Source organism: Euphorbia lathyris, chromosome 6, assembly GCF_963576675.1.
Source record: "Euphorbia lathyris chromosome 6, ddEupLath1.1, whole genome shotgun sequence".
Taxonomy (NCBI): domain Eukaryota; kingdom Viridiplantae; phylum Streptophyta; class Magnoliopsida; order Malpighiales; family Euphorbiaceae; genus Euphorbia; species Euphorbia lathyris.
The window spans coordinates 58,592,734-58,604,916 of record NC_088915.1 but is presented as its reverse complement, the minus strand read 5'-3'; the positions used below and the strand labels follow the sequence as shown (position 1 = coordinate 58,604,916).

The window sequence follows — 12,183 nt, the reverse complement described above, 5'->3', positions numbered from 1 at the left end:
ATTGTTCCTGGTGATTCTCACTTCACACAGTGTCAGGGAACTGAAGCTGAGCATCAAGAAGATGATGTGGAACTGGATGATCACTTCATCACTCAGGTGGAAGAAGAACTAGATAACAAAGATCAGGATGCTGAGGAAGAAGAAGAAGAAGAAAGCGATCAGGATGACGCTGAGGAGACAGCTAATGAAGAAGAAGCTGCTGACCCAACTAATACTGAGTTGGGTGCAGATAAAGAACAAGAACAAGCTGACCAGCTTAATGCTGATCAAGAAGAGACTTCTCCTTCTCACTCAGGAGAGTCTATCCAAGCTGACACTCCTCCTCGCAGAAGAAGATTAGTAAAGGCAAGTCAGAAACCTGTCATTGACCTTCCTGTTCAAAAGCCGACTAAAGATCCTTCTTCTCTTAAGTTTAAGTTTTTCAGTAAGCAAACCCCTTCTTCTCAACAAGCTTCTCTTGAAAAGCAAGCCTCTGTTTCTTCACAAAAGGAACAAGCCGACTTGAATGCTTCCGCTAACTCAACAAGCCAAATCGAGCAAGTTCTCGTCAATACTGCTGCTCCAAGCACTGTGCTGACTCAGAACATTCCTGCACCAATCATCATTGACAGCATTAGGATTACTACTTCACCGACCATCCCTACTGCCGATCAATCATCTCTTCCAGAAAACCAAGTGGAGATTGATAACCCTCTTCCAGTCACTGACCATGTCATCACTCCGACTCCTCCACCAATTGGTCAAACTGAGGAAACTAGGCAACATGATGAAGGACCACTCAACTATCTGCATGCCACCAAGTCTGGTAGAAAACTCATCAACTCGGTGCAGTCATTAATTAAGGACATTCATCAAACTGCTGAACCTACTGCTGGGTCTAGTAACAATGCATCAACTCAGCTGTCCCAGGTCACTCAGCTCTTAAATGAGGTTAAAGGACTGAAGGATCTGCTAAGTGATATGATCTCAATTCAATCACATCAGCCCAAGCAGGACTCAATAACTAAGCTGGCTGAGCTCCAACTGACAACTGTTCAACATCTTAACACTCTTCAAGGCCAATTCCAGACCTTGTCAGCTGCGAATACTCAGTATGCAACTTCTGATGAAGTTAAGATGCTCTTTGCCCAGCTTCACACTGAGCAAATCAAGACCAACAATCAGCTGGCCTCCTACTCTCAATGCTCGGTGGAGCAAATAAGTGAAGCAGTTCGTCTGCTGAACTTAAATAAACAAGAGATGGACACTGACCAGATGAAGCAGAATGAGATTCTGGTCACTACCCAAAGGACCTTCACACATGTGCGTCATAATAATATCCAGCGCCAATACTATGACTCAGCACTGCCGAAGACCTTTCATCAAGTCTTTGCTGCCCTGACAGATTCAATTACTTGGGTAGGTAAGTCTCAAGCATACATACTGAGCCTGATCAGCGCCGCTGAAATCGGTATACCAAAAGAGGTCTTGAATGAAGGCGTCATTGTTTTTTACGGCATTTTTAAATTAAAGTGCCGATAAACTTAAGGATCTATCCGCCGTACTGACCGCCGCAGTCTTAACCGACTCCTTCAGGATTCCTACTCCTCCCGATGCTGACAAAACGGGGGAGAAAGAACAAGCTAGAACTCAGCAGGAGGCTCCTAGAAGCAGTCAGTCTAAGCAAAAGAAAAAGAAGTAGAAATGGGCTAGCTTAGTTTTGTTTGCCTTAGTCTGTAGTCTCTATGTTCTTTTATGCTCATCTTTTGCTATGTATGCTGACTACTTTACTTTAATACAATACTTGCATCTTTTATCCTAACTTGAGTTATTTCATACGATGCTGAGTATTATGCTATTATGTATCTTCAAATACATCAACTATGTTTAATGCTTATAATACTTGTTGATTGTATCCAATGCTGATAATATGTTTGACACTGTCTTGTATGTTTATAAAACACTGTCTCATAAGACCCATTGAACAAAATGATTACTCAGTGCTCTCTGAATCTTACACCTTCCGCTTAATACTGAGTAAAATAGAATATGATCCATGAGCTGACCTATATCTGAAAACTGACCTTAGACTTACTCGATTAAACCTTAAAATGTTTGGAGTAAAACTAAGTCAGTAGCTCAACCCTGACGGGGGAGTTTGCTAAGTAATAATAGGTCAACTAATCATGGGGGAGCTCAACATTGAGTTCCTCGCTGAATAGTTTTGCCAACATCAAAATGGGGGAGTTTGTTGAAACACCTTTCCACATGATTTTGATTTGACAAAATTATTTAAGTAAAATTAAATATATTCTAAACACACTAAGTTTAAATGCTTTGATTTATTATACTAATGTGTTTGTTCAATGTTGAGTTAAAATTGTTTATAAGACATAAAGAGTAAAAGGCCAAAGCCCAATACGGAAGTCAAAGCCCAAGTCAAACAGATCAAGACAACTCGGCCCGCGTATGCAAAACGCTGTCGTTATGAACAGAACGCAGCTCAGCGGAAGAAGGATTGAGAAGACCTTCGATGAACAACTTCGTAACGAAGCTGCTGAGTTAAATCGACAAAGAGTACAAGACATCAGCTGAGCAAGAACAACTTCCAGACAAAGTGTTTCCACTTTGGGTAAAGTTCAGAAGACACAGAACGCTGTCTAGTTGACCTTACCATAAATGGAGAGACATTCTGCCGAGCTGACTAAAAGCTGCTCAACACTGACCAAGGACAGAAGATACTCAAATCTGATTGGCCGAGAGCTCTGAGCAAGACTGAGTGACAACGACAGGAAGCCGTTTCCCTCCAACGGTTATTTCGAAATTCGAAATGACCGATGTCTCAGACGTCTCTATAAATAGAGCCCTTCAGTTGCTTCATTATATACAGAACTTTATCAAGCCATATGGCAGAATGTGTGCAAGTAGGTCATGTGATGATCTAAGACAAAAGGATTAGATTGCATGAACTTTGTGGCATTAGTGTCTTGTAAATCATATAGCATTCCTTAGTTTTTATTTTCATTAAGTTTATGTTAAGTCTAATTGTATCAATGTTATGTGACATTAGGAGGGCAAGGTGCAATTGAACGCACACCCGATCGTGTTGAATAGATCGAACCAAGTGCGACGGTAAGCATATTGCTTATATATGTGTATGAATGTATTGTGCCTTGTGACTTGTTGAGTGTGAGATGTGGTTGAATCTGATGTGAATGATGTGGATAATGTTTGAGTGTTTATGATACGTCATGATTGATAAGAAAGTGTTATGATTGAGTATGTTGCAGTGTTATGCGTAAATACGGCATGTTAAGCCTTGTGCACATACTGGAACTGAATAATGGTTGGATTATAAATGAATATGAGCTTGCTTAGATGGATATGTGAAATGGTCCAAGTTGAGAGTGCTATCCGAATATTGTGAGCCGGAAGCACATGTGTTGAGATATATGAGTACGTGAGTGAGTGTAACTCCTCCGTAGCACAGATGATTGTATTCCGAATTTAGTGAGCCGGAATACAGATTGGGCCCAAGGACCATTTTATATATATTGTCTAAGTATAGCAAGGCCTTTCTAAAATCAGTATTACTATTCTAAATGAATAAATTTTAACTTGGTACTGATGACCTATTTTGGTTTGTGCTCTTTACATTACTTGTATATACATATATGTGTAATATGTTTATTGAGTAGGCAGCTCACCCCTTGCCAACAGATTTTACAGGTTAGGTGGAGTTCTTCTTGCTTAAGGTCACACCAGCAGTGTCAGTCCATTCTCATCTAGGCATTTTGGAGTCTTGTGATGTACTTTTGTTTTGTAAATCCTCTATGCAGGATAATGACTTAAACGTGTATTGTAAATGCTTTCTCTTATGTATAATCTGTAAAGTTTATATGAGATTGAAGTTTATATGATTGAGTATTGAACGCATGTCTATAACTGATATTGTGTGAGATATCATGTGATCCAAGTGAGGGGGTTACATATCATGTGATCCAAGTGAGGGGGTTACATTAGCAATTGTTGTTTAGGACAAATCTTTATCATTTCTAGAGATTAGAAAGGAGAGGCTGAGTACTCGGTTATAGTACTCAGCGAGAGATTAGGAGTGAGTAGAGGTATAGAGGAAGGTACTCTTGTTATACTCAGATTCTAAGTTGTAAAAGGTTTGATGCTCTACCGTTAAAGAGCTCAGTAGAGAATTCGAAAGCTCGGAACGTGTTCCGGGGACAGGACGTAGGCTCAGAGGCCGAACCTGGATAAATCTGCTGAGTAACATCTTTCTAACCTTAAACTCCTTAATATATATATTGCTTGCTTAAACAAAACTGACCAAGTAAAGAGGTCAAGCTGAGTTGTGTGTATTGAGTGTCTGAGTTCAAAAATAGACTCAAAGTGCTATCCCCCCGACTCAACGAAAGAAGCTGACTTAGTCACCAGTTGACTAAGCTAGTGTCTTACTTACTCAGCGCGCTGTGTAATCCTTTTTCAAAGAAAAAGAAGTCAGCCTTAACGTACTTAATTTTTAAATAGTTTCTATCCCCCCTTTGGAACTAACTTGTTACGTTATAAGGGACCAACAGCTATATGAATTTGAATTTTGAGGGCAAGCCTTGGCGCAACGGTAAAACGTTGTTGTCGTGTGATCGAAGGTCACGGGTTCGAGTCTTAGGAGCGGCCTCTTGCCAAAAAGATTGGCAAGAGAAGGTTTGCTCTGGGGACGCATAATGCACCGGGCCGCCCTTATATAAATTTGAATTTTATTTGACTTCTTTGTTGGAAAGTGTAATCAAGCTTAAATGCTTGGATGATACTTTTTATAAAGAAATCAGATGAATTTTGTTAAACTTCTTTACAATTTTGAAGTTGGCCGAACTTCATCCCACTCCACCGTATGACCCAACACTATTCGGGGAATTTTGCTAACGAGGCTATTTGAAAGGAATAATGCTCTTTTGGAGCATTATTCTTAGCAAAATATCTTCTTTAGTGCATTTGTTTATTTTCTACCTCATTTTTTTTGGAGGGAAATGTTTAGAAATACCGATCGGTTCATGGATTTGAATGAGAATAGAATATTTATTCCTAAAATTCCTATTTCACTGATTCATTAATTTAATCTAGGAATAATTAACTAATATATTTTTAATTTCAAAATTACTCCTCTCATATCTATTGATCTTTTGTGGTTGAATGCGCATCGTTAGCCTCTATCCGCTTCCTGCTTCCATTCTACCAATTTCAAGCACTCTTTAACTCTCTTTTTAAAGTTCTTTTTATCTTTCCATCGCGGTACTTGTTTGCTATTGTCTTCCACCCGTATTTAGCCTTGGACAAAATTTATCATCCGATTTGGGATATATTCCCAAACAACCCAACTCGCAGATATCGCCTCGTGGTGCAATAGGGTCTGGGCACGACAAAGCTCTTACCCTCTTCTACGCGTAGAGCCTGCACTTGTACCTCTTGCCTAGGGCTTGGTGATGGATTGATGTTGGACGAAAGCAACATCAACCCCTCGATTTACAAACATGTTTATGGGTCGTTCTTCTATGCACGTTTCGACAATGATTCTTTCGCAGGTTCACCTGCAAAAACCTTGTGACAACTTCTCCTTTCTCTAAATGATAAGGCTTAGTAGACTTCTCACAACTTCACCGGATGTAAACCACTCAGGCCGTCGTGATCCGAACACTTCATCGGACCATTCAATCGGTAGAAGTGACCGGCGGTATGTGCAAAGGGTGGGGATATAGTCAACACGAGCTGATGGCTCGCGTTTACTAGGAATTCCTCTTTGAAGACCAACAATTGCAATGACCTATCCCTATTAAGATGAAATTTCTAAAATTACTCGGACTTGTCGATGAAGGTTATAGACTCGTTGAACACATCTGTGGAGCGCGCGAGCAGCCCAGAACATCTACGGGCATCACAATCCTGTTACTGCATCAAACTTCCATAGCCTAGAAGGCCATAATCCCTTTAAGAAGCTGGTCGCAGAGGGATACCTCTGCATAGCTAGCAGACTGAGGTCTCGTTCGTTAACAGAAATAACTTGACAAATCACTCCACCAACTAAGAACAGCCATGCACCACCACTCATAGAATCAAGAAAGAGCTTTCAGTGTATCGATCCTTACTATGTTTGGGCCTAATAAATTTTCATGTGTTGAGTCAAATTAAGCCGTATGCTCCATTCTTGGTGGTGCCCTTCTATCAATTCCTTTAAGTTTCGGCCTTGCGACCCTACTTCGCTCAGAACTTAAAGACTTTAAGGTGCCGACAGAGTCTTAAAAGCAACATTAGTCGATTCCTAGTCGACATCGTTTATGATTGACACTAAAATGGTATCTGGTTGTCTTTGAGCCTCCAACTTTTGTTTTAATTAATAAAAATATCATTAGCAAATGCTTTCACAGTTCGTCTATGAAATACGAATGGTTCCGGCCATCTCCAATTAGCTTTGTTTTTTTTTGTTTTTTTATCTTTATAAGATAAAGCTCGTCAATATGTTTTGTTGATAGAGTACTACAGAGATTTTGTTGTTACTCATAATCTGTAATTGTCATCTCTGCCCCCATACTACACTACTTCTGCAAAGTAGGAAACTTTTGGTTTTTACAATATATCTCAACACATTGGTATCTCCAATTATGCAACTCATGGTAAAATAACCAAAATGAGTGGCCATTTGCTGAGCGAATTTTGATATAATGCACCATTCCCAGTGAATTTCCAACTACAAAAAGGAATTTTGATTCTTCTTGTCTTTTTGAAGGGCCTGGGAATGCTAATCAATGCTTTGATTGAAACCATAATGTTACATTATAATATATATTCTTTTTCATTTTTCTCCTTCAATCTTGGGGTAAAGTTTTTTACTTTCTTGTTAAATAGGTTTGACTTCAATCCTAATGTTCTAAAATGATGGTAATCCATTGAGTATACTTTTTAATGCTTGAACAATCAGCAAGCTAGCTGTGTTTAAAATCTATCTTTACCTTATATTTTGTCTTTGGGACAAGAGATGATGCCATTCAAGTCCATAATTATAATATCAGTCATCTAATTTTGGTATTAAAAGATAAAAGTGGATCAGAAAAGGCCAAAGTAGTGTTCAAACACAAAGCCATGCTATATTTATGTTAATCCTCTCACTAATTATTGTCAAACATTATCCAATAACTTTAGTCATATCAATAAAGGGGAATAGCAACTTCAGAAGTTCTATTGGAATGAATTCCTCTCATCTTTTATTGTTCTTCAAACAAATTCAATGTTGTATTTACATCAAACACATACCCAACAATTCTCACATTAATTATATACATTCAAATAACATTATGTCTAAACCCTTTTTTATCTTGTGGATAAAAACCAGACACACATCCTGTACACTTCTTCACTATCAATAATTAGGCAGAGAAAGAATGGCAATGAAGAGAACTTAATGAATCCATGGCTATTGTACTTCTCTGACTCGATCATTCACCTCTCAATATTTTGATATAGGTCATCAAGTGCGCGGTAAAGAATATGAGCTGCAGGTGGCCTTGGTAATGAGCCAAGAAGTATATCTGTTGCAGTTAGTGACTGGCTCCCATAGAACCTTGAATTCTCTCTCCATCGAGTCGTAACGAAACTCCCTTCGAGTGAACATCCAACAAATGCTCCTGCATTTTCAATAATTTTCAATGTGAAGTTGTAAACATATCCATTGAAGCACCACCACAGAAGATTCAGAAAGAGAGAGGAATCTATTCTGAAACTTATACTAAAGGGGTAATGTATAATGGTTATAAACACAATTTCAAAAGGGAAAAAAAAACAAGAACATAGAATTTGTGGATAAAGGATCAAATTGGCTGTCACGGTCAATTTGCCCTAAAATAAACTCTCGAATATATAGGTGAATCTAAATTATAACAGAATCTTACGATTCCCGATTCAAATCATACAATTCGATTCGATTCAGCTCTATTTCGAGCCGGATCTTCATCACCGTTCATCAAACACTTAAAAAACACTAACTACTAAACTCACTTTCCTTTAGTCCGATTGCTATTTATCAAGTTATAAACTCAAACTAGCTCCATTCCATCATTATCAAGTTGACAACAAGGCAAAAAAACAGAGTAGGAAATTCAAACTCGTCATCTCTACTAAGTTATTAAACAGAATCCGATTTGTGAATTAGTTTTATTAGGATTGCATTTGCATTGGATTTGAATTTTAAGTACTTGGTCTTGGTTGATATGATTTCTCTTTTGACATTAAAATTGCATTTCTAGACTAACATTTGATAATGTTTTGAGTTCAACATGGTAAATATTTTATTTTTTTATAATATTATGAATTTGAACCGAATCTTACCATTCAATTCGATTCACGATTCACAGAATGAGGATTTCGATTTACGAGTCGAATCTCAATTTGACAACTATGCTCTCGAGTATAATTTGGTTCTTCAACATGATATTTTTAGTCAAATCAAGCAAAACCGACACGTTTCAGCATTAGAAATTGACACATGTCAAAGAACCAAAAATTATATGTGACAGAGTGTCAATTTTAGACTAATTTGACAAAAATACCAAGTATGGACTAAATTGATATAAAAAAATTTAAGTTTGGAGCCAAGTTGAAACACCTAAGTTCCTAACTGAATCTTTATCCTAAAAAAATTATGCTCTTCCATAAAAAGGTGTTTGATTATAGCCAAAGGACATTTAAGTATCTGTGACTAAAATGAAAAACAATGTTCAGAAAAGAAAAATATCATGTCAAAGAAAATTTCAAAATGATACCAGTTTATTGGTCAATTAACCACCCACTTACCCAGTTAACAAATATAAAAAATAACACAATTTTTCTAGCATATAAAATATCCTAAAGAAATTTATAGAAGGTTCATTTAAAAATAATATATTCCAATGTTCATTCTAAATTATTCCTTATGTCTTTGGTAAATACATAGTCATGTAATTCCTCATATAACTGGGAGTAACTTATACCAATTCCTAAGGAAATGAAGTTCACAAACATTGAACTTAATGAAAAATCCTTACGCAAAACAAAATGTCTTTAAGTTCAATCAATCGTAAAACCTTACTGCCTTTAAATTTCTGCTCAAAAATAAAAAAGTATGCAAATGCTAATGTATTTGATTAACCAGTTCAATGTGTTTGACCCCATAAGGCAATTTCACGACAAGATATCAATTTGGGCAGAACAAGTACCTTTACTGCAGCTGTATGTATAACAAGCAGCATAGCCACCATCACCAGCTCTTACATCAGCTTCAACTGCCCGCCCAATGACACCAACTGCTGCACTCAAACCAGCACCAACCGAAATATGTGCATTGCCACAAAATGTCTTCACAGCATCATTTGTTCTTAATACAATTATGAAATCTGTCAGTTCACCTCCAGCCTGCAAACAAATCAACTCATCAATTAAGTAACACATGCACACACACACAATTCACACAAGATTGCATATGCACTTACAATCACAAGATCTTTCAGTCAAGATAATACATACAAAACAGAATACAAAGAGGAATATTCTCATGACAGGTATGAAGTGTTTAATTTTCTCCATAATGACTACCAATAAACAATGCATTGAAGATAAAAAAAGGTACTTAATTGTATATCATTATCAATTAGCATGGCAGAAATAGATAAAACATCATGAAACATTGATCAGTTCCATTTATTGGTCCGAATCTAGAAACAGAGAAAAGAAAACCAATCACTTAAAATCATGGTTTCTATATTCAATTCATTTGAATTTTGAACACATACGACTTGGATGTGGCAAAGAAAAAGTTGTTTGAAGACAGAGTTAGACCTGAGCACCCCATCCCATGCCAAATGAGGATATGGCTGACGGTGGAGACCACGAGCCATCTTCCCTACGAGCAATGATAAGTCCTGTTCCAACATTGTATGTAACCATCATCCCGACTTTCACGACTGTGATTATTGCAAGACCCTTTGCTTGTCGTAGAATGGCATCAGGGATTGATTTCTCAGGTCTTAGACAAATTGCCTGACAACAAACGCATCCAGTCAGAAATCAAGAATCGTGCAAACATATTAATGAGAAATATAATTTGGCAACAAAATTCTCCAACATATTATTAGAGAAAATGAGAAAAAACAGTTTGATATTTGAATTTTGAATTTTTACCTTGTAATAACCCTGAATAGTGTTTGTTGCCTTATAGATCTCATGTTCCATGGATTGTCCCCATGGAAAATTAACCCAGGATCTCAAAGTACTAAGGTCTGTCAAGTCATGGGTTGGCAACTGGGCAGCATTGCTTACTTGGTCCATCAGATACGGCTGAACAGACTCAAGCCTCACACAACATACATCACAGACACGTTGAGGATCAGCACAACGGAATTTTACTGGTAACAAACTCCTCCCTTTAGAGCAACCCCCACAAAATATTCCCCCACAATACCTGCAGTGATGCCTCGAGCACATAATTGGATGGAAACGAACGCCACAGAGCATGCAAGCAGAAGCAGTACTATCAGCTAACCATTTTGGTGGCTCTGCTTCAAGAATCTCCCTTGCATTGCCAAAATTGGCTTCTGTGAGGGTTTGAGCCATCTCTTGCCAAGCTTGCTCTAATAGATGGCTAGATATCCATGCAAAAGTACCCCTATGAACATCACCCGAGGCAAGCGCACTCACTTTTCCACGAGCAGCAAGTAGCATTTCTGCTACTACATCCCACATAGTCAAATCCTTCTCTTCTGCTAGGTACTGGTCCCAACCCATGTCACCCTCAGGAAAATAACCACCATTTGAGTGAAAACCTCTATTCCACTCGTCAAGATCACTTTCTAACATAGGTGGAACAGAAACCGGTATCCAAACTCCAGTTTCTTCAGAAAGCGGCGAGTCATAAAAGAAGTATTTCCCTACTTTTTGGTCATTAGCTTTTGGTTCTTTCGATTCATCATGTTTAGGTTCATTTCCTTGAGATGTACCCACTGTTTCGGTCCCAAGTCCAACAGGGGCTGCAATATTTAAGTATTCTGTAGAACTCTGAAGTGCTCCTCCATTATCCTGTTGACATTGTAAGAAGGAAGCAATTCTAAGTCGGACAGACAAAAATTGAAATAATGTAGCTTAGACTTAGTAACATGATCACCATGAGGAAGGTGTAACATACTGCATCAAGTATTTTCTTACCCTACTCTTAGATTGTAACTTTTTATATAATTATTTATTTATTTTTGTATATGCACGAACCAATAGTGTAAAGGATAAAAGTGACTCAGCTGCATCCATAAAGAAACACATTGGAGAATCATAATTCATTTTCACTATGTTAGAGAAACTTGCTCTCTGATGAATTGATTAAGATTTTATAATGAAACAACAAGCAGGTTTCTGGGCGGAAACTGTTGAATTGATTGATGAGGTCGATTTTGGTGATTATACCATATGATTGTTTAACATTACCTTAACAGCGAAAATGAGTTAAAAATTACAACTTGAACAACCCAATCCAAACCCAACACCATAACCAAAGTCATCCACCCCAAAACGCATAAGCACATAAAGATCAAAGAAAACGCAAACCAAATAAAATTAAACCCCAAAGAAAATGAAAAAATAAACTTATTTCAGCGAGAAGAAGGGAATTACCGGGAGAGAAGTGGAAACCCTAGCCTCCGAATTCCCAATTCCTTCAATATCAGGGTTAGGTTTGAAATTTGCAGAGTTGCTCTCCATATGGTGCAAAGAAAGAAGCAACTATCGGCATATAACAAACTGCAACAATTCAAATAGTAGAATTGGTGATCAGACTTTATATGCAATTGAGCTGCATAAAATGGAGAAAAAAGAAAGAAAAACGAACAATAGATTGAGGGGAGACAATAATAAACTAATAATCGAAAATGGAGCTGTAATGGCGTCTTTTTGGGTCTACTGATTGAACTTAGTTACGTCTTGCTTACGTCTCGTTACTTTTAATAATTCTCACAATTTCTCCATTTCATTATCATGATAATTATATATCACAACAGATAATAATCATAATTCAATTCAAAAAAAGATAATAATGATAATTATTAGCTTTTTTTTTAAATGATAGTAGTAATTATTAGTTGCCCTGCCTTGTATTATACAATTTTTTTTTTTTTAGTAAACCAAAAAAAA

The 12,183-nt window shown here is 37.4% G+C and overlaps 1 protein-coding gene across 1 annotated transcript; it reads right to left on the bottom strand.

The window, feature by feature from the left end:
* Window positions 1-7,213: 7,213 nt before the first annotated feature.
* LOC136232587 (uncharacterized) lies at window positions 7,214-11,916 on the bottom strand. The gene is made up of 5 exons (XM_066021816.1): window positions 11,668-11,916; window positions 10,189-11,082; window positions 9,847-10,047; window positions 9,228-9,423; window positions 7,214-7,661 (listed from the first exon to the last, which is right to left on the bottom strand). The coding sequence occupies exons 1-5, from the start codon at window positions 11,752-11,754 to the stop codon at window positions 7,477-7,479; spliced, it is 1,563 nt and encodes a 520-aa protein (XP_065877888.1). The 5' UTR covers window positions 11,755-11,916; the 3' UTR covers window positions 7,214-7,476.
* Between the last annotated feature and the right edge of the window lie 267 nt (window positions 11,917-12,183).

What these genes read in the sequence shown, in the direction of transcription:
- LOC136232587 (XM_066021816.1), bottom strand. Translation starts at nt 11,754, where the DNA reads ATGGAGAGCAACTCTGCAAATTTCAAACCTAACCCTGATATTGAAGGA. An exon ending in GGGTTTCCACTTCTCTCCCG is followed by an intron (nt 11,083 to 11,667) that starts GTAATTCCCTTC and finishes CAATGTCAACAG; the next exon opens with GATAATGGAGGAGCACTTCA. An exon ending in GCATGGGATGGGGTGCTCAG is followed by an intron (nt 9,424 to 9,846) that starts GTCTAACTCTGT and finishes ATTTGTTTGCAG; the next exon opens with GCTGGAGGTGAACTGACAGA.